This window comes from Echinops telfairi, unplaced genomic scaffold (genome assembly GCF_000313985.2).
Source record: "Echinops telfairi isolate 266 unplaced genomic scaffold, ASM31398v2 ScPeMD7_3533;HRSCAF=4204_0, whole genome shotgun sequence".
Taxonomy (NCBI): Eukaryota; Metazoa; Chordata; class Mammalia; order Afrosoricida; family Tenrecidae; genus Echinops; species Echinops telfairi.
Window position 1 is genome coordinate 9,036,340 of NW_022107431.1, and position 22,864 is coordinate 9,059,203.

At 48.6% G+C, this 22,864-nt stretch overlaps 1 protein-coding gene across 1 annotated transcript; it reads left to right on the forward strand.

The window, feature by feature from the left end:
• Positions 1–1,167: 1,167 nt before the first annotated feature.
• LOC101658133 (T cell activation RhoGTPase activating protein) lies at positions 1,168–11,865 on the forward strand. Its single transcript, XM_004701927.2, has 9 exons — positions 1,168–1,195; positions 1,282–1,335; positions 1,674–1,740; positions 3,590–3,753; positions 4,419–4,580; positions 5,391–5,500; positions 7,340–7,535; positions 8,626–8,740; positions 9,697–11,865. Exons 1-9 carry the CDS (start codon positions 1,169–1,171, stop codon positions 10,971–10,973), a joined length of 2,172 nt encoding a protein of 723 aa, XP_004701984.1. The 5' UTR covers position 1,168; the 3' UTR covers positions 10,974–11,865.
• The last annotated feature ends 10,999 nt before the right edge of the window (positions 11,866–22,864 follow it).

Consider the following 22,864-nt stretch of genomic DNA (forward strand, 5'->3'; position numbering starts at 1 on the left):
CTCTGAGTGCCCTGGACCAGAGAACCCATCCGAGTCCGGTGGCACCTGGGCAGAGCAGATGGTGGGTGGACGAGGAAACAGCACCCAAGCAGGCTAACGGGGGGAAGTGCCCACTTCAGAAAATAAACCGTTGTTTACGCTGCCTCAAAGGACACAGCTTGGTCTTCACACATCCCACCTGTGACATGAATCAGAGCCCTCACCTGAGGCCGTAATTCTTTCCAGCCCCAGTAATTCTTTTCCACCCCTCATCATTCACAGCCTCTGACTTTGAAGTGGAAGACAGAGCAGAGAGAGAGAGAAATTAAGAAAGCATGTTAGCCGCCCTAAAAGGAAAGAGGAAGTAAGGGCTCCCAGGGTCCTGTTGGCTGTTTGGGTGACAGCTGGTGACGTGCTTTCCGGCCTCCTTAAAGTCTGTATTTCCACCTGCCCCTCCTGCCTGGAAGGCATTCTGTCCACGTGAAGCCCACGTCGTCCCTGCACCCGGCTCCACGCCGGCTCCTGCCAGCGGCCCAGCCCTGTGGCATGCTGCTTCACCGCCGACCCACAGCTGGCAGGCAGTAGAAGGAGTCGCCCCGGTCCCTGCGAGGGTGAGTACTGCCAATTGACCCGCGTAGAAGAAACTGCCTCGCAGATCTTCAGCAGAAAACAGCTGTCAGTGGAGTCAGGGGCAGGAGAGGGCCGGCCCTGGCGTAGAGAGCCAGCAGATCTGGTCTTTGCTTTCTGTGAACCCTAAATAGTACCATGGAAATGTATTTTGTTCTGTTTTTGTGAAGTCGATAAGAAAAACCCTTACTTCCCAAACCAAAAGCAAACAAAAAGCTAGTTGTAATTGTAACAGCTACTCAGATAACCCCCTGACGGACGGCAAAGCAATAAATGAATAACACATTTGGGACCAGGAACGAGACCAAGTCGAAATAATTATTCAGCAGTGAAGGTGCTCAGACTTAAGCCACCTGGCAGCCTCCCTGACTTTACTCGGGATGTTTTCTAACAGTTGGAGGTTTTGTGTTTGGACAAAGTGATGCTGAACTTGACCGGCTTCTTCATTGAGGGCATCCTGACTCTCTCTTGCGCTGATCTGTTGCAGACGAAGCCGAGGTCCCCCCCAAAGGACAGAGTGGAACGGAGTTCACCGCCAGCCAGCCAGCCAGCCCAGCCCCTCATGAAGGTGACAAGCAGCTGTAACATTGTGCGTGCCCTCGGCCCCCCGAGGCGTTCACACTTTCCAGGAGGGAGAGTCCCGGGCATTTGTCTAAGTGTATCTTTCTCTTTCAGTCCAAAACACTAACTGCCAAAGACATGGACATGGTCATCGGATGTCAATCAGAGGTGAGAAAGCAATGTTTAAAACCTCTCTATGGGCCCTGGGAGGGAGACCTTTTTACCTGCTGGGAAGCTCTTTTCCATCCTAATGGAAGCTCCCGGGGATTGGTTAATGACAAGAGAATACATTTTGCATCAGAAACATAGCAGATTAAACATGGTTGTTGGAATCTGATACGATGACCATCGAGACTTACTATTAATCCTAGAGGCTAGGCGTGGTGGAGTTTAATGTATTGCACTGCCTTGATCTTGGAAATGAATATGATGCTATTGGTGTGTTTCATGGACAAGCCTACGGGTTAATTCCATTCTTGTTTTTAAGGAAATAAATGTATTTTCAGGGCAATATCAAGGAGCATCCTCTCCTGGCATCATCTGAGAGCGAAGACAGTATTTGCCAGCTGATTGGTGAGTTTGGGAAACCAATCCATCTTTTATATAAGTGCCACCAGCCAACATTCTCAGTTGGCAAAGCCACGGTACATTACTGGGCTCTTCTTGTTAAATGTTCTTTAACTCTTACGGGGCAGGCATACGCCTGCTTGCTTGCTCAAACTATGGAGTGAGCTGAGAGCAAAGAGACTGCGGTCAGTCTCCCAGTTCTCCAACGGGTTCTTTATGGGCTAAGAAATCTTCTGGCCACTTGGTGGAGGACAATTAAAGTATGGCTGTGTAATAAAAATACACAAATATTTTCTCAGGGGTTCTTTCTTCATTTACAAAGGGAGCGTGTGTCTGAGAGACCACAAAGCACTTGTTGCTCATATCAGATGTTCAAGAACCCACCCTCTGCCCTTCATATTTTGATATCTATGTAATTCATTTCATCCCAAGGTAACCCTGACCCAGGAACCCCTGAAATATAAGAATAGGTCATTTCTTTCTCTGTCCTCTTCCCATTTGGCAGAGAAGAAAATAGCATTTTATCGTTAGAACAGAGAAGGAAACTTGGGGGGGGGGGGTGGAACTCGTTGCAGGCCAGCCTTCCGGTGTTCGGTGTTCAGAAGGATAGGGACTCTTAGCCTCCTGCTCTTGGCAGTTCTCCAAGCCCAGGGCGAGGTGCAAGTCTTCCTGGGAGCCGAGCGTGTTTCTTGTTGTTGCTCCTTGCTGTCAAATCAATTCCAACGACCGCGGGTGGCACAGATGGTTAAGTGCTCATTGGAAGGTTGGCCACCCTCCCCGAGTCACCTAGGAAGACAGGCCTGGTGATCTGCTTCTGAAAGGTTCACAGCCTGGGAAACCCGAGGGAACAGTTCCACTCTGCACACAGGGGGGCCGGTAGCAGCCACCTGGGAAGCCTGGGCAGAAGGTGACTGCAGGTGGAGGGAATGCTGGGCTTGCTCCCTCTAGGGGCTGGTCCGTGCCAGCGCGGCGGCAGAGGGTGCCTGGGGGTGAAGGGCCTCCAACGTGATCTTTTCTTGCGCAAGTCACTTCCTCTCTTGCTGACCAGTTTCTCTTTCTTCAACTGCCCAAGGCAGGACGGACAGGGGAGAGAGGGGATGCATTGGCATGCCCCTTCTCACGGCAGCAAAGCCCACCCGAGTTAGAAAGGCCAGGTGCGTGCCATGGTTGTTTGTGTGCAACCTGCACCGTTGGGTTTGGTAGCAGAGGAGAAATAACAGGAAAGGCGGAGGCTTTGAGGAACCTCCGTGTTGGTGTTTAGAGGCTGGTTGCCCTGGTAATGGTGGGGTTGTTGGTTTTTCAAATTGCCTTTTTTTAGGTCAAGATTCACACCCTCTGCTTTCTCAGTTTTTCAAATGTTGGATTCTCCCACCCCCACCCCCCAGCCCCAGCAATGACATGGAGGCTCCTGGTGGAGTTGTGGCTATGTGTTGGGCTGCTCCCCATAAGGTCGGCAGTTTGAATCCACCAGCTGCTCCACGAAAGAGAGCGAGAGACTGGGCTTTCTCCTCTCTTGTCATGGTCTCAGAAACTCACAGAGGCAGTTCGACCCTGTCCTACAACGTTGCTAAGAGTCAGCATCGACTCAAGGGCAGTGACTTTGTTTGGGGTTTTGTATCACGTAGGGAGAAAGGCCTGGGCTTTCTACTCCGTAAAGTGTTACAGTCTCAGAAAACCACGGGGCAGCTCAACCCTGTCTTGTAGGGGCGCTGTGAGTCAGAATTGACTCACTGGCCCTGAGTTTGGCCTTGGTTTTGAATAGCGCATGTGTAGCTGACAATGCCCGTTGTCTTCTCTGGGTCTGGCCTGCCTGACTTGCTCCTCTCACTCTCTCTGTCCTGCTGGGTGCCCGCAGAGGTCAAGAAGAGGAAGGTGCTCTCCTGGCCCTTTCTCATCAAGAGGCTGACCTCTTTGTCGGACTTCACTGGGCCCTTGGAGCCAGAATTGAAAGCGACGCTGTTTGACCAGCCCTTGTCAGCCATCTGTGGTGAGGACCACACACTGCCCCGGCCCATTCAGGTAGGTGGACCTTCCCGCAGTGACCACCTTCAGTGTTCTGTCATCGGTGAAAATCCAAGAAAATTCCTAATGTAATTCCAGACCCAATGTGTTAGGGTTGACCTTTGTTTTTTGTTTGTTTGGTCTTCGGGTTTTAGAAACAGCGTTCCCACTAAAGAGACTGGCTGGCCTTTATGGCCTAAAGGATGAGTTACATTTGCCACTGAGCTCAGGACAGTCCCTCCCAAATAGCTTTTCCACATCCGGTTTCAGAGAGTCAAGACTACTGACAATGTACGGTTTCTGAAAAGCTAACAGACATACAGTCGATTCTTAGAAAGCCAGTGTTTCTGCAGAGGGACTTGAAAGGAAGAGAGGCTCAAGGCATTCTGGGATGAGAATTTCCCAGAGAGCTTTCACCATGGGGCTCCTCACCAGAAAGCGCAGCGAGAGAGGGGGTGCGTCGCACCCTGAAGACAGCAACATTGGCGTGCTGATTCTTGTTGGGGTTCTTAGTAAAATGGAAAGTCAGCCTTGACGGGCAGGATACTTCATGACGGGGGAAGTTGGGTACCCCTCACGGACGTGACTCTCAGGCAGTCTCCAACCTAAATGTATGCGTAGCAGTCAAGGGTGTGCCTCTGAGCCAAGGCAACCATCTCCTGCCCCATCGCTATGTCCTGTAGGGCATCCTCACTATTCTGTGCCGTCAAGGCCCTTCGACTGAAGGAATATTCCGCAAAGCGGCCAATGAGAAAGCCCGCAAGGAGCTCAAGGAGGAGCTAAACTCGGGAGGTGCGGTGGACTTGGAAGGCTGCCCCGTGCACCTGCTGGCTGCAGTCTTTAAGGTGAGTTCCCGGCGTTCCTTTCGAGAAATAGGGCATAGAGTTCCCCGCATTCCTTTCAGGAATAGCATTCTCAGGAGATAGAAAATGGACTTCTCTTCCCAGTGGGCAAAGTCTAACTTTGTTTTAATTAAGCCATTTATGTATTTGTAACCAATTATGCATGCATATAGAAGCTTTGTTGGCACTCTGGACTGAGCCTTCAGGTGCTAACTACAAGGTCAGTGGTGGTTCAAACCCACCAGCTGCCCCATGGAACAAAGAGGTAGCTATTGGCTGCCCCAGCAGTTTACAATCTCAGAAACCAAAGCAGCAGTTCTACTCTGCCCTATAGGTAGGAATTGGGTTAGTGGTTCAAACCCACCAGCAGCTCCTTGGCAGGAAGATGAGGCTCTCTGCTCCCATAAAGATTGACAGCCTCCAAAGCCCTAAATAGGGTTGCAATGAGTATGTGATATATGCATATATGCACCTACATTGTCTGTAAATCTAGTTTATTTATCATCTCTGTGATCTGAGAGTCCAACTGAAAGTGATACTTTAAGCTGCCACAAAAAAAAAAAAAAAAAAATCGATGAGCAAAGGCGATTTGTCCTGTGGCCCCCCACTAGAATTCTCCCACTAGGGAGCGCAGCCCTCTGTCCCTGTTGTTATCAAGTTGATGACAGACATTGGGGGAGGGTGCCGGAGGGGTGACGAGAATTTATCTGTATCATGGAGGGGCCCCGAGGTCCCTGGGGTCCAACAAAGGTCAGGGCCCAATGTCCCACCAGCAGACTACACAGTGCTCCTCCCGCCACCGCCCCCTTGCAGGACTTCCTGCGGAGCATACCCCAGAAGCTGCTCTACAGAGACCTGTTCGAGGACTGGATGGACGCCCTGGCCCGGCCGTGTGAGGAGGACAGAGTGGAGGCCCTCCAACAGTAAGTGTCGGAGTGACTCGCTGGACCAGGGCTGCGCTGGCCACAGTGGTCCTCCAGCTGACTGTGAAGTGGTTCGTGAGCTCTCTGTGCCTCGCCCACACCACGCAGCTCCCTGAGTCTGAGGGGCCGGCCCTGGGGTTAGAGCCGGGAGGTCCCCGCAGTTTAAAATGGGGGTGATCACCAGACGGAAGGAAGTACAACTCTGTAAAGGAAAAATTCATGAATCCCAGGAGGCTGGGAAGCCTGTCAATAGAAGTAGTGCAAGGAGAAAAAGTCATGGAAACAGGCCTGGTTGTGTCAGGCCCAGACGATACGGTAAACTCTTTGAAACGGGCACGTGGGGGTGCCCTGGCCCCACATAGATTGGTGTCACTCTGTGGTGGCTTCTTTTTGTTTGTCGTGATTCCTTGACACTGTTCCTCTCCTCGTCACGAGCTAACGTGAAAATTACAGAAAAACAAATGCAGTCAAAATGCTCACCTCTGTCGATGGAAGGCATGGCCCCGAGTGACACAAAGAACTCTAAAAATGCCGCTGTCACACCTCGGCTTCCTGTGAGCAGTCCCCCTGCGTCTTGGCTCTCGGGGTTGCTGTAACGCAAATACAAACCAGTTGTCTTTAAAGGACAGGTTCTGAGAGCAAAAGGTCCAAATAGGAATCTTAGCCGGGGCAACTCCTTCCTCACAGGCCAACGTGGTCCCCGGTGCTCCTCGTTTCCGCCCGCGGCTGGTGATCCTCAGATCGCATCTGTGTGCCCGTGTCTCATCTGCCCCTCTCCTAACCCAGAAGGGATTAGATTTAGAACCCACCCTACGTGGACCTGGTGTAAATACCATAACACGGAAAACCCTGTTGCAAACAGAATCCCATCCACAGGCATGGGGATTGGCCTTCAAACATGTACTAGGGATTGGGGGCACAGGATTCTCCCTAACACGCCAAAAATCCCTCTGCATATTATGATTGCCCCACGTGGCTAAATAGTGTCCGTGAGACACTGAGCGAATTGAAGACTTTGACGTGTCTCTCCCAAAACGAACATCCCAAGAGGATCACCATAAATCGACTAACAACATAAAGAAAGCTCGTCCATTGCCATCCCTTCCTAAAGGAAGTGGAAATGCGCCATGGGCTCAAATTAAGACCCACGGTGAGCAGCGTTTCCTTCAGCTGTGCAGATGGATCAGAACCCACTTGCCCCTGGCAACAGAACTATAATGTATCAGCGTCACCAGTCCAGCTTTGGAAAGGGGGCGGGAGGGGAGGGGTCCGCCTTTGTCATTGTTAGTTAGTGTTGCCTCGGCCAGATTTATGAATGTGTGCAGATTTATGAATGTGTGCTTGTAAGCTGATTTATACCCCCTGCCATCAGCTCAGAGGAGTGCTGGTCGAGCTGAGCAGTTAAGAGCTCAGCAGCTAAACAAATATGTCATCTTCCTTAGATGGGGCAGGCAGGGTGGGGTGGGAGGGGACAATTCCCAAAGCAGCAAAGGGTTGGAGTCTAAGAAAGCCAGACAAGTCTGTCTAGCTGGGGGACAAACTCAACAAAAGGATTTTCAAATGTTAAAGACAAGCCCCAGGGGCTCAGAGCAGGTTCCGCTGCGGGATTTGAGGTTGGTGTTGCAATGCTACAGACCCAGCTCTCGGGCCTTCCTAGGCTGTGGTCAACTCATTTCGTTTGGTGTCCATTACAGCTGGAAGTGTCTGAAGGAACGTTGCACAATGTTCACTTGAGAAAAAGCGCCTTCCTCATTTGAAAGGAAGTCTGCTTTCAGGCAGGAACCGCCGCCGTCCACGGCCTGAACGTCTCTGAAATTCACGGTCCCCCCTTTGTGCCAGGGTTGCAGATAAACTCCCGCGGGCCAACCTGGAGCTGCTCAAACAGTTGGTCTACGTGCTTTTCCTCATCAGCAAGAACGCTGGCACCAACAAGATGGACTCAAGCAACCTGGCCATCTGCATCGGGCCCAACATGCTGGCCCCGGACAGCGGCCAGAGCCTGTCGCTGGAAGCCCAGAGAGACTTGAACTATAAGGTTTGTTCTGGGCGCTTTTAAAGAAACCCCCAACTTAGAGTCTCACCATCCGTTGGCAAAAACCAAGCAATGAAAGGCTTCTTTCTGAGGCTCCCCAGTTGGAGAGAGAAAAGGGTGGCACGCTGTGGTCAGAGTGGTCAGAGTTCCACTCTCTTGTCATGGAACCAGCCACCCAATTCTGAGGCACACTGCTCAGTCTCAAGCCTGTCCCGTGTTTGGTTTGGGATCAGCTCATTGGGTCACATGGATTTCCATTGGCTGATTTTTCTGAAGTAGTGCACCAGGCCTTTCTTCCTCGTCTGTCTTAGTCTGTAAGCTCCACGGAAGCCCACCCAGCATCAGAGAAATGCAAAGGCCTCCCTCAGCAGGGGGGAGTGGCTGCGCCTGGGGTCCCTTGGTCAGCAATGGCCCAAGCCTCCACATGGACAATGGGAAGTCTACCAGTGGCCTGCCACTGCCCCTCTCTGACCAGGCATGACAATCCAAAGCGACCTTAGCCCGTGTCCTCTATCAGCCTGGCAGCAGGTGACAGGCTCACGGATTGTCACATCCCTCTGTCTTCTCAGCTAGAAAAGCATTTTTTATTTTTTCTTGTTTGTGCTTCACACTGTTAGTACAACCGTAACGTGTAGCATCCCCTAGGGGGGCACTGGCCCGATCTAGTGGGGCGGTGAAAGCAGACACCGATCTATACTTTATCCTGCTTCATGGGCTACAGGAGGCACTGGGTAATATTTTTTCCCTGAAAAGGGAGAGTGGGGGAACCAAGTAAGATTGGGGACCCACAGACACAATTTTTCTAAATGAGAACTGCACAATTTTAAGGTAAAATACTTTTTAAAAATCTTTGGGTGGTGGGGGGAATCCATGTCCCAAGAAGAGTTTTTGTTTTTTTAAAAAAGAACAAACAATGAACTCTAATGTCTGCTTGTTTGGCTATAGTGACCATCTGTACATTTCAAACTTGAGAAACGTCCACATCTCTCTTGGGCCTTTCCCTGAAAGCTGACCCCACATGGTCCCATTCTTCACCCTGACCTTCCCAGAAAGAAGCAGGTCTCCAGACTGACGCCGCTCATTTTCCTCACAGGTGAAGACACTGGTGGAATTCCTCATTGACCACTGCTTTCAGGTCTTCGGGGAGAACATTCCGGCACCTTCCAGCATTACCTCTGATGAGTCCCTGGAGCACACAGACAGTTCAGGTGCGCATGTGCCAGTGATGCTTGGCATCTTGGGAGAGTGTTCCTGCCAGGGACGTAAAATAGCGCTGGTATGAGAGCCAGGAAGGGCCTTTGCAAATCAGCTCTGTGGGCATCCTCAAACACTGCACGGGCATCCTCACACTCTGCATGGGCATCCACAAACACTGCATGGACATCCTCACACACTGCATGGGCATCCTCACACACTGCACGGGCATCCTCACACACTGCACGGACATCCTCACACACTGCATGGGCATCCTCAAACACTGCATGGACATCCTCAGACAGACACTGCACAGGCATCCTCACACACTGCACGGGCATCTTCAGACAGACACTGCACAGGCATCCTCACACACTGCATGGGCATCCTCACACACTGCACGGGCATCCTCAGACAGTCACTGCATGGGCATCCTCAAACACTGCACGGGCATCCTCAGACAGACACTGCATGGGCATCCTCAGACACTGCACGAGCTCCTCAGACACAGCACAGGTATCCCTAAAACGCCTCCCGCAGCTGCAGGCTGGCCCTTTCCACTTTGCATTCTGAATTGTGACTAATTGCTACAAGAAAAAAAAATTAGTAAAATAAATCCAAACCTATTGCCAAACCAATTCCAACTCAGAGCAACTGTTTAGGGTGGAGCAGGCTTCCATGCCAAAGTCCTGGAATATGGGTCTGTACAGGAGCCATCCAGGAATCCGCTGTCAATATTAAGATGAGTAAATGATCAGGGACATACAACTTTGTTCTCCCTCGCTCTTGCATCTTCCCTTCTTATACTTCTCTCAGTCTAAAATAGTGGATTTGGAAATAAATCCATGTCCACGTGGTACGTGTCTGATCAGAGCAGCTCCATCCTGGGTCAGAGCAGGGTCGGTGATTCTGCAGTGTATTTCTAAAAGAACCGGGACCAAAAGTTCGCCTCTTCCTTTCTGCTCCCCAGATGGGTCGACCCTGCAGAACGACTCAGCCTATGACAGCACAGACCCGGATGTGGAGCCCAGCGTTGTCACCTGCTCTCGGAGCGGGCAGCCCCAGGGGCCCACGGAGCGGCCCAGCAGCTTGGACAACAGCGGGCCGCGGGACCTGTGTGAGCCGGGCCCAAAGCCCATGGCCAGCGTGGTGGCCAGGCTGAAAGGCTCTCTGGTTCAACCAGACAGGAGGCATTCGGAACCCAGCCGGGCTTCCTCCCAAGAGTGCCTTGGGGGCCGGATCACGAGTCAAAAGCTAACCAAGAGTGAGGACAACTTCCCGCAGGCAAGGGTGGGCTCTCGTTTTGAGAGCGAGGATGCTGGAGACCCATTTCCGGAGGAGGTTTTCCCTGTAGCAGAAGTCAAACCCCAAAGACCCCTGGGCCTGAAGGCAAAGAGTGTGACTCAGGGCCCAGCGTTCCCCCGGGGACTGTTACCGAAGGCCATCTCCTCGGGCTCCCTGGACAGCTCCTCTGATGGCTCCCCTGTGGTTTCTCCCTCCAGTCCCAAGAGGCACTTCTTCACCCGGCACCAGTCCTTCACCACCAAGCCTGACAAAGGGAAGCCCAGCAGAGAGATACGAAAGCATTCCATGTCCTTCTCCTTCGCCCCGCACAAAAGAGCGCAGGCCAAGGGCGCCGGCGGTGGGTCTGGGACGCACAAAGGCCTTCCCGCGAGTCAAGGAAAGAAGAGTGGGAAGAAAGACAGCCAGCTCGCTGGCCGCATCATCCAGGCGAGCTGGCCCGAAACCCACAGCCACACGGCTCTGCACTTGGACTTAAGAGCCCAGGGCTTCTCCGTGGACGATGTGTTTCGACAAGTGGACCAGAGACTCCCTGGAAGGCCGCCGTCTTATGAAGAGGCGGTTCTGGGTCAGCCTTTGGAACTCACGGCCTACACGAGCCAAACGGTTGGAAGCATGAGAGCACGAATGCTCAGTCAAGACTCCACGCAGCCAGCTCTCCACCCGACTCACCATGCAGGGGACTCGGGAAACCCCTGCCACCCAGGGCCACCGAGTGGGCACAGGCTCTCTCCCGTGACTGGCCGTTGGAAAGGAGGCCGGACTGTGTGTGCGTCCGTGGAAACCGAAGCAGACGTGGCTGTGCCTGGGAGAGCTGCCCTCCCCCGGCTGAGAACTGTGTCTGAGTCCTTGGAAAAGAGCAGGCGGGACTACTTCGTCCGGCGCTGCAGTCAGCCAGTGCTTGAGGCTGACCGGTTCCCATCTGCTAGAGAGTCCTACATTTAGAGGCAGCTAGGGCCATCCCCCGGGACAGAGCTTGTGGTGTCTCTGTAAATATGTGACTGTGTATAGACTTATTTTTAGGTTCTGGGTTCAACAAAGTCAGGAATAAGCTCCTTTAGAAAAGTCCTCGATGGGGACACATGTGCGCGGTGGCGCTTGGGTCCCGTCTGCGTGCCCCCGAAATGTGCAATATGTGATGTCATGGACAAGGCGGGAGAGGCCAAGAATGGGGGCAGGTCCACGCATGTATATTTGCTGGTGTGCTTGAGGTGGATTACGTGGCTGCCCGCCCTCCCAGGGCACTTGCTCATTGGTTAGGGTTTACCAGTACTTTTTTCTTCTCTTCATGTTGTCTCACCTGGCACACCGATTGCCACAGCTCCGCTTAGGGACTGACGTTTAAAGCTCTGTGAGTAGTTGATGTGGAGGAGCAGCTCCCGGGTTCTTAATCACCACGGTCCAAGAAAGAGGGTGGCAGTCAGGAACCCCAGCTCCCTGTTGGAAGCGCTCACCACCATCACCAACGCCGATGAAGGACGAGGCCTCCATGGAAGTTCTCCAACATGTCTTTTCATCCTCAAATTACGTGCCTTCCATTCCGATGAACCCACTTATAGCTGTGGGTTTCTCTGCGGTTCAGTGACGCCAGACCTCATAGTGTGCAGGTGACCAGTATCTGTGTATTTGGGGGTCGTGTAAAACTTCAACGTGATTGCACTACAATAAAGCGCCTTCCTTATGTGAAAGTATAACTCTTCGTTCTTCCCTGATACCCTGCCCTCCCTTCGGTTAATAGGCGTCGTATGCCAGGAAAGTTGTTGTTTGCACATTCCTTCATCAGCATTGATGGATACTGTGCTCCTTGTTTTGAGTTTCAATAAAACTGGGGATCTTGGCCTGTGTGAGAGATAATCCTTGTTCTCCAGAAATGTGTAAAGCCACTAGAAATAGCATATCTGTATAAGATAACTAGCATATAACATATATTATATACTTGAAGCCATTTATTTCTCCAGCAAGCAATCACTCAGAGGCCAGCAATCTTTTGTGTGCAAGTGTAAGCAAATAATACAGCAAATATATGCACTATCTTGTATGCAGAGATGAGCAAATAATACAGGTCAAACAGCAAAACAATATATTAGAATTTTTAGTGAATTCAACTTTTCAGTCCTTTCATGGGTATTATCTTATTTGAATGATGCCTTGGTTTGCTTGATTATTAGCAAACTTCATGGTAAAATGTAAGTTGATTTTATATCTTTACATTGGAACTCTAGTGCTCAGTGATGGAGCCATTTATCCAGTATTTTAGAAACTTCATTTCTCCTTCTTTTATCAACTTTTTTCATGAAACGATGTACATGCTGTCGATCTGCTAGGGAAATAACTGAGGATTGACTAGCTATCAGATGATGAAGACCTGTTCTCCCCAGAGGTCATGGATTAATAACGCTAAAATATGTTGAATGTTAAAAAGCATACGATGTGGAAAAGCCTTCCTAATGCTGGAACGCAAATTGCTCAAGGCAGCATGACCGAGTCTACCAATGTCCATCAAAGTGCTCTAAGAGGCAGACTCTCTCCCCACCTGACCGCTGGTTTATGGAGAGCGAACCCTTTCAAGAGCTGACCCTAATGGTCACTGCAGGTTTTAGCATCGGCCTGGTGCCAGGCCCTGCACTAAGGATTTCAGCGTTCTAAAGAAAAGGAAAGAGAAATCCTCCACTTCTTCTTGAGAATCAGCAAATTCTCATCGGGAGACCTAGGGATGCAGTGGTTTCAGTGTTTGACTGCTAATCATTAAGCTAGTGGTTCCAACTGACCAGTCACAATGCAGGAGGAAGATGGCGGCTTCCCTGATGATCGCGGCCTTGGTCACCCAGGGGAGCAGTTCTACCCCGTCTTTCGGGGTTACGCTGAGTCACAATCGACTTGAAGATGGTAGGTTTTGTTCTGGAACACTAAGACCAGAGCTCACAGGCAAACCAACCCCTCTGGCTTTGAAGGAGTCGGATCCAGGCCAACATGGTGTGGTCACATAGCAGAACTGGGCCCCAGGAGGTCTCTCATGCCGATATTTTTGGAAGTAGACCATCAGTCTTCCCTCTGAGCCATCTTTGGGTAGACTTGAACTGCCAGACTTTCAGTTAGTAGACAAGCACCTAATCATGTGTGCTATCCTGCTATCCCAGTCCATAGCCAGGTCTATTCCTGTTTTGGGTCTATCCCAAGTCTATTCCTATCTCACCTCCACTCCGACCTCCATGTGACCCTGCTCAAGTCACGTAACCTTCGCAAATGTCCTTATTTTTTTAAAAGTGGGAAAGAGATGAGACATCTTCTATCCGAGTCAGTTTTGGGAAGCACAACTTGCTAGCTCACACATAGGAGCTTCTATGTCCTCAAGCAATTGCCGTTGTTGTTGCTGTTTGCAAAATTGGAAGTAAATGAGGAATATCCTGCACAGTGTGGTAGACTCGTTCACACCCTAAGTGGCCTTCAAAGAGCAGGGGTTCCCAATCAGACTCCCATTCTTCACAATATAGGACTTGGCAACAATATTGAGCGCATCACCATAACCAGAGTGAAGACCAGCTGTGAGGTTTGGAGGATTTCAGAGAGATTTCAGTCAAGAGCCAGCCACACCCAGAGTCCTGTCCTCAAAGGGCTTCCCAAGGGGCAGGTAGCGACAAATGGGAGAGTCACACTGTGCCATTCAGCCAAGCACACAGTCTAGGGTAAAACCAGGTGGGACATCAACCAGAAAGCCTCCACCCCCTCAAACCAAACTCACTGCCATTGAGTCAATGCTGACTCATAGCAGCCGAGACTGTCACTGTTGATGAGAATGGAAAGCCCAGTCTTTCTCCTGAGGAGCTGCTGGTGGTTTTGAACCGCTGACCATGCAGAGCGCAGCCCAACATGTAACCATTACACTACCAGAGCTCCACTCACTCAGCATCCTGAATTACTAGGCCTGGGTTGAACCGTAAGAGGACCTGGCCCTCTTACAACTCTGAGACCGGGAGCAAGTCTCTAATGACAAGACTTTGCACGCAGACAAGTCCATGGCCATCCAGTTAGTGGATAATGTATTCCTCTTGGAAGGTGGGAAATCTCTCTTCCCCTAAAGAAGGGTGAGACAGGGTTGACACAGCCCATACCCAACTTTGTCCATGGCCTACGTTGATGAACCGCCATGACATGCTGCCCCTGAGCATCCGCTGCAGCTCTTACCGCAGGTGAATTGGTCCTGACTCGTGATGGCCCTGTGTGTGCAGGACAGAGCTGCTCTGCGGCGTTTCCAAGGCTGTGATCTTCTCAAAGCAGATGGTCGGGTCTGCTTTCTCAAGGCACCTCTGGGTGGGCTTGAACCAGCAACCTTTCAGTTAGTGGTCCAGCATTTAACCGTATGGAGGGATTGTTCCCCCAAATACTGAAAGGGCTAAAAGAAATGAAAATTTAGTCTAGAGAGAAGTGAACTGAGGGGAGTTAACCAAGGCTGGGTGCCTTTTGTAGAACAGGCAAAACCGCAGTCGCCTGAGAGCTTGAACAAGACAAAGACAGTGACTTTGTTGGCTGGGGTCCTTTACCAGTTGAAGCAGCCGCGCTGGTTTGCAGCACTCAGCTTCCCATGGGCCCTCGGTGAGAACTGAGGAAGAGTCGCAATCACTAACTGTTGGTCCCACCACACTGGTCAAAGAGTGGCTTTCCCTGGTGCTACCTGACTGCACGCATCGCCTTCTTCCTGAAGGGCCCGGCACCTAGGCACCCACACCACCAGGGAGCTTATATCTTGAGGTTGCATTTTTTCATTGAGTTGTGTAAGATCTTAACTCTTCATCTGCCAGAGGAGGGTGCTGCACTATCAGATGCATAGACGGTTGGCTAGAGAGAGGATTGAGTCATAGGGGAGCGGTATTTCAAGCAGTGAGACACAGAATCCCACCAGCCTCTGGAGCACAAGTGAGGAAGCCCCGGAGGGAAGGAGAGGAGACGCTGTGGGAAAGCTTGCACACAGAATGCAGAAATCTGGCCAGAAAAAGGAAACGCAGAGCGATGACATCTCTGCAGGTAAAGAGGGGGTGCCTCAGACCCACGGCAGCTAAGTTGGTGTCACCCCAAACAAGCTATGAACCCCACAAGCACCAGTTTGTCCAAAAAGAGAAGGGCCATTCCCATGGCTGGGCCGCCAAGGACAACTGATGAGAACGGAATATGCCGCCTGGAAGCAGAATGTGGGCCTCACGATCTGATCCGGAAGCACCTCCATCCGTTAGATTTGTAACCAAGGCGAATATGGATGGACTCAATCATTCCAGGGGAACGGGTTTCATACAGATCAGCTTTCCTCCCTTTGAGGCGTCTGCTGAGAAAAGAGAGCTTAGCCTTATTGGTTTCTCATTGTAGATGCACAAGGTACACCAGTATTAGCAAAACAGCAAAATTCCTAGAGCATTAAAAGTACTTCAAGAGCTGAGACGACTAAGACGTCCAAAGGAAATATGAAATGCCAGTCACAGGAGGACAGACAACAGTTCATTTTGGTGGATCTCAAACTTGTCTTAAGCAACAACCTTCTGCTCACGTTAATATTCCGATTATGTATTACAATGCAAAATACCCACACATTAAGTCAAAGAATCCCTGATCGTAAACATGACCAAAGCATTTGGAAGAACGCACTTGATAGATGCACACCGGTTGTGTTTTCAAGCCACAGAATGAAAAATGTGTCACATGTAACTTTCCCTTATCAAAGTACTGTCGCTTAAGCATGAACCTGGAATACTGAAAGGAAATCGAGTGTACAAGCTGAAAGCTTGCTGGAGAAGGGTCAGTGGAAGGAGGCATGCTTCTGAAAACCAGCGTCCGGGAGGAAACCCCCCAGGGCGTGGTCAAGGAAAGGGGTGCGGTTAAAATTGCTTAAAGTAGTAGGTTCACTGAATATTGTTGCAATTGTGGTAAATTTTGAAGTGGTGTGGGTGCTGACTCCTATTAGTTTCAAAAAATATGTTCAGGATCATTTTGGTACCTGGATTTATACATTTAAAAACGGGGGGAGGGGGGTGATGAATGTCTATTAGAAGCTGTTTCTCTGTCACATGTAACAGACCTGGTAAATACTTGTCTAGAGTTTTCATTTAGCAAATCGTGCATTTAAGTGAAACCAACCGAAAAAGAAATAGGTGTATGGATATGTGATTTTGAAGTGGAAGTCTTAAAAATGTAAATAAAATGTGGAAAGAATCTCAAAAAAATCAATTTAAATAAATAATGCAAGAAGAAAATGCTAGAGTTCACAAAGGCCAAAATACAATCGAGTACACTCCACCTGAGTTTAGAAACCGTCTCCGGAGCAGATTTCACGCACTGAACACGACTGACCAAAATCAAACGGATGCGAGACGACATTAAGGACACCGTGCATGAAGAAAGAAGAAGACATTAAAAGACAAGAGGAAAATGAAACGGCAGAATGGATGTCAGAAAGACTAAAACTTGCTCATGTGTGTAGAGTAACTAAACTTAGAAGAAGAAATGAAGTCAAAGAACAGAAAATTTAAAGGGCAGCTAGAGAAGACAAAATTAAGCATTACAATGGGTAAAACATAAAGTCAGAAAACCAAAAGAGGGAAAGTATACTCAGCATATCTTAAATTAATATTCAAGCTTCAAGGTGAACTATTGAAGGGTTCTGTGGGCAAAATATTGAATGATACAGGAGCTATCCAAAGAAGAGGAACCAAAAATAATTTGTTGACACTCGACTATTTCAAAAAATAGAGCATGACGAAGAACCGAAGGTACTAAAAGAAGGAACCAAGGTTACCCTGAAGGCATGAGTGAAAACCAAGGCTTCAAGAATTGATGGGATATCAGATGGAGTGTTCCAACAATCTGATGTAGCACTGCAAGTATTCACTACTTTATGCCAAGACATTTGGAAGATGATCACCTGGCCAACCAACTGGAAGAGATCCCAAGTTGTGCCCACTACAAGGAAAAGTGACAGAATGTGAAAACTATCTTATAGTATCATTGGTATCACATGCAAGTGAATTTTTGCTGAAGATAATTCAAAAACTGGTGTCGCGGTTCATAAACAGAAATTCAAGCCAGATTCAGAAGAGGGCATGAAGCAAGGAATAACACTGCTGATGTCAGAGGGATCTCAGCAGAAGGCAGAGAGTACCAGAAAGATGTTTGCTTGTGTGTGTGTGTGTGTGTGTGTGTGTGTGTGTGTGTGTGTGTCAGAGCTTTATAGCGATAAGTAGTTATATATGAGGGAAACATCCAAGCCCAGTCCAGATCAAGTCCATAAGTCTGATACTAGTCCATAAATCCCTCTTCAGACTCACAGAGCCACACGCAATGACGCAGAACGCAGGAAGATCACAGGCCGCGGGGTGCAAAGCCGTGTGGATCCGTGTGCAAAGGCACTCCAGTGTGTGGACTCTAATGAATGATGGATAATGTTGAGAATGGTGGGCTTACAGAACACTTCATTGAGCTCGCATGCATAGACAAAGAGACAATTGTTCAAACAGAACAAGAGAGTCATGAATGGTTTAAAATCGGGAAAGGTATGCATCATGCTTGTATCCTTTCACCATACTTATTCAACGAGTGTGCTGAGCAAGTCATCTGAAAGACTGGACTATCTGAAGAAGCGTGTGGCATCAGGACTGGAGGAAGGTTCATTAACAACCTGCGATGTGCAGAGGACACAGCTTGCTGAACACGAGAAGGACTTGAATCACTCGGTGACCTTCCATCTGGACGACAACTCAGTGTGCAGAAAACAAAACTCTTCACAACTGGACTGGTAGATATTATTGTGAAAAACAGAGCCAAGATGGAAACTGCCAGGGATTTCATTTTACTGGGCTCCACAATCAACACTCACGAAGCAGCAGTCACGAAATCAATAGGCACAGCGCATTGGGCAAACCCACCGCACACGACCTGTTCAAGGTGTTAAAACTTGAGGACGCAAAGGTGTGCCTGACCCGAGCCGTGGTATTCTCAGTAGTCTCATATGCATGTGAAGATGAACAACGAATGAGAAAACTGGAGGAGAATTGAGGGCTTTGAATGAAGGCATTGGTAAAGAATACTGAAAATATTATGGAGTGCCAGAAGAGCAAGCCATCTGTCTTGGGGGAAGTACAGCCAGAATGCTCCTTTAGCAGTGAGGGTGGCTGCCTTATACATGCTGTAAATCAGCCTGTCTACAATTACAGAAGGGAAAGGGGAAAGGGGAGGTAATTTTAAAGACTAAAATTTTTTTATTTCTTTTTCTTAATAAATATTTTCTTTCTTTTTTTTAAACATTTTATTAGGGGCTCATACAACTGTTATCCCAATCCATACACACATCAATTGTGTAAAGCGTATTTGTACATCGTTCTCAAAACATTTTCTCTCCACTTAAACCCCCGACATTAGGTCCTCATTTTTCCCCTCCCTCCCCGCTTCCCCCTCCCTCTTGAGCCCTTGATAGTTTATAAATTGTTATTTTGTCATATCTTGCCCTGTCCGATGTCTCCCTTCACCCACTTTTCTGTTGTCTGTCCCCCAGGGAGGAGGTCACATATAGTTCCTTGTAATCGGTTCCCTAAATTTTTTTTCACAGTTAAAAGTAAGATACGTCTTAACTACTCTGAGGAAGTGTCCTGAAGTCCCCTGACCTGTAAACGGTACTAGTCACTCGAAGTTTCTAGTTTAATGTATGTCTGTCTCTCTCTTTCTCTAAAATTCAGAGCAACCCTGGCTCCAACTAGGGAAGGGAAAGTAAAATGAGGAAATCATTTTAAAACATCTTCATGGTTAAAAGGAAAGCCTGTCTTAATGACTCTGAGGAAGTGTTTTGACATCACTACTAGGGGGAAATTGAGGGTCTGGATTACAAGAGAACAATTCTCAGGACACCTGTTTACCCTCTGGTTTCTTCCTCTCCTTCATTCTCGCATTCTGTGCAGAGCAGCTTCAACCTGAACATCCTTATACACAATTGACGGTCTGCCCACAATTGATCCTGGCCTGGTTTTCAGCTGCACCTTCTGTGTTAAAAAAAAAATGTGTGTGGGGAGGTAATATGCAATGAAGAAATTGTTGGTCTTGCAAAATTCTGTCATGCAATCTCCAGTTTCATTTCTATCACCAAGACCATATTTTCCAAAAATGGTCCTTTGCTCTTTGTGCTCGACTTTTGCATTCCAATCGCCAATGATTATCAATGCATCTGGATGGCATGTTTGATCAACTTCAAACTGAAGGCATTTGTAAAAGTGAGAGTACCACGGACTGCCAACAGAACCAACAAATCCGTTTGGGAAGCAGTGCAGCCAGAATGCTCCTTCGAAACAAGGATGGTGAGATTTTGCCTCACAGACTTTGGACAAGTTACCAGGAGAGACCAGTCCCGGGTAAAGGACATCATGCTTGGTAAAGCAGAGGGGCAGCAAAAGAGAGGGAGGCCATCGGTGAATGGATCGGCACAGTGGCTGCAACAATGGACTCAAACATTGGGAGGCTGGCACTGGACCTGACAGTGCTTTGTTCTGTGGTGTGTCGGTCACGGTGGTTCGGAACCTACTCTGGGATCTAACGGCAGCACTGTGATCTCACAGAGAGAGAAAGTTATCTGGGCTGACACAGGAGTCTGCGCCTCATCCCATATCATGTGAATGTGACCTTGAGCAAACACATACTCCTCTCTCCCTGGTGCCCCACAAGCTAGGGGTGAGGAAATTACAGAATCAACCAATGTCTTCCGTCTGAAATTGATCAAACATGTGATGCAGATGCATTGATAAATATTGGCAATTGGAATGCAAACGTTGGAAACAAAGAGGAAGGAATAGTAGTTGGGACATATGGTCTTGGGATAGACATGAAGCAAGAGAGCACAGGAGAGGATTTTGTAAGACCAGTGGCTTTTTCATGACAAATACCTTTTTTCAACAATACAGCAACTATGCATGTGGACATGTCCAGATAGAATACACAGAAATCAAACTGACCACCTCTGTGGACAGAGAGGAAGAAGACACTCAGTGTCCGCAGCAAAAATCCGGCCACGGGGCCGACTGTGGACAGGCCCCTAAGTAAGCTCAGATCAAAATGAAAAAAACTGAAACAAGCCCACAAGCGCGTCATTCATGAAGAAAGCCCAAAGGTCACTAAAAAGACCGGGGGCGGGGGAGGAAAGAAAAGATCTAAGTGGATGTCAGAAGAGACTCTAAAACATGCTCTGCTTGTAGAGCAGCTACGGCAGGTGGAAGAAATGATGGAGTCAAAGGGCTGAACAGAGATTTTCAAAGGGCAGCTTGAAAAGACAGCAAAATATTATAATGAAATGTACAAAAACCTAGCGTTAGAAACACAAAGGGAAGAGCACCCTCAGTGCACCTTAAGCTGAAAGAACTCAATAAAACATCCAAGCCTCAAAGTTGTAATAGTGATCCTTCCTTCGCCATTCACTCCTAGACTCATAGACCCTTGCAATGTTACCATTCAATGTCAAAGGCTCTGTGATTCAACCCATTCCTTTTTATCCTTCTTTCCTGCTACAGTCTACATTTTTAAGGCATTGTCTTGTTTGTTTGTCTGAAATGAACTTGTATGTCACTGAAAAATCTAAGTCCGCTTCAGTTTTACTTTTCCTCTTTTTATAACCCAGCAGATCAATGCTTACATCTGAGCAGTAAGGAGTCTGGAGGGTTTTGAAGGCTCTCTCTCTCTCTCTCTCTCTCTCTCTCTCTCTCTCTCTCTCAACCTTAACTATTTATTCATTTATTTGGGTGTATTTATTCGTAGACAGGTTCCCTTTTGTTTGTGGAATATAATAGTTACAAGTAACAGCACAGTTGATGTCGTTTCACAGCCCATTGCATCACATCAAATCAGGACCAACATCCCATTAGACCCTCCCCAACAGCGCTAGTTTTCCTCCTTTCCAGCCCTCCTCCTTCCTCCCATAGTTTTCCCCCGCCCTTCCCTACCCGCTGCCCTCACCCCGGGCCTCCTCTTTCAAGTCTTATCCTTTGGTGAGAAAATCATGTTGCTTTTTCTTTATCAAAATGGTGTCATAATATACTTATCTTTGTGAGCTTGATTAACTCTGCTAAGCATCATATTCTCTAACGTTGTCAATATCTTAAGGTGCTTAGCAGATGCGTCATTGGATTTTGCTGGTGCATAATATTCCATTGTACAAATGTACCAGAGGTCACTTTTCCGTATCTTGATTATGTCCATCTGTCTTATGTTGTAGAAATTGCTGCAATAAGCATAGGTGGTCTTGGATAGGTCCATTTGTGTTCTGTTCTTTATGCTTTAGAGTATATACTAAGTAATGAAATTACAGGACCATAAGGTATTTGTAATTAAGGCGTTATCTTTAATGTTTTACTTTCAGCATTCAGTTAGTTTCTTCTTGTGCCAGGTGCTGATTGTATTGGAGATTTGTGACGTCTACCATGATCTCATTTGATTCTCAGCACTTTGTGATAAGAGTGTCAATAGCCACGTTATCAGAGGTGAGAAAATTCAGTCGATCGCAGCCAGTGAAGGAGAGATGGGGGTGGTGTTTGCATACTCTTGCTGAAAGTGAGGAGGACCTGAAGCACTTACTGATGAAGAGCAAAGCCTGCAGCCTTCTGTGGGGCTTTTCCTCTGCCTAAAGGAAACAGATCAATACCCTGATCAATGGAGAAAAGCTCAACATTGTCAGGGATTTCATTTTATTGGGATCTGCAATCAATGCTCGCGGAAGCAACTGTCAAGACATCACTGAGCAAAATGCTGCTGTCAAAGACTTATTTTAGGGTTAAGGTGTGTGTTGGGGGGGGAGGGGGTTACTCGGAGGACTAAGATGTGCCTGACCCAAGCCGTGGTATTTCAACAGTCTCACATGTGTGTCAAAACTGGACAATGGAGAAGGCAGGCTGAAGAAGAATTTATTCATTTGAATTGTGGTGTTGATGAAAAAAATCCAATATATCACGGACTACCAGGAGAGCAAATGTGTCTGAGAAGTGCCACCTAGCGTGCCCCTTAGAAGCAAGGGTGGCAAGACACTGTCACATCCACTTCGGACATATTACCAGGAGGGACCAGTGCGTGGAGACGTCCATTATGCTCTGTGAAATAAAGAGCCAGCAAAAAAGAGAAAAAGAGTCTTCCTGAGATGGCCTGACCCAGCGGCTGCAACCATGGGCTTAAACAGCAGGGTCATGAGGACAGTGCAGGGTGGAGCCAGGGTCTGTTCTGCTGGGCGTGGCGTCTCCATGAGCTGGAACCACCTGGCTGGCACCCCACACCAGCTACTACCATATTCCGAAGCCAGGCTTGTTTTTGCACCCCAATCTGGCCGTCAGAGGACATGTCTCTTGACTGGATACTGGGATTATGTACTTCCTGTTATCTATTTGCGGGCTTACTTTTTTCCTTTTTAAATCACAGAGAAGTTCCATCCAAATGGGTGAAGTTGGAATATCTGGATGATGCACACGGGTACGCTTAGGCAAAAGGTTGGTGGTTCGAACCCACCCAGAGGTGCCTCAGAAGACAGGCCTGGTGATCCGCTCCCAAACATTTACAGCCTTGGCTCCAATTTCTGTGTTCTCCTCTGCCTCACCAGCAGGGGGCACCATGATTCAACAAAAGTCAATGAACAGTGACACTAGGGTGAAGACGATCTTGCATCAAAGAGAAGGGCAAAGAAGCTCCTGCCTCCCATGAAAACCACACACATCCAGAAATAGCTCACGACTCTGGGCCCGTTTCTTCCTGTACTTCGAAATGACTGAGACCAAAGACACAGCAGGTCCAGCAGGCAGGCCGTCAAAACAGCGCACCGAGGGATGGAACTGCCGAACCTC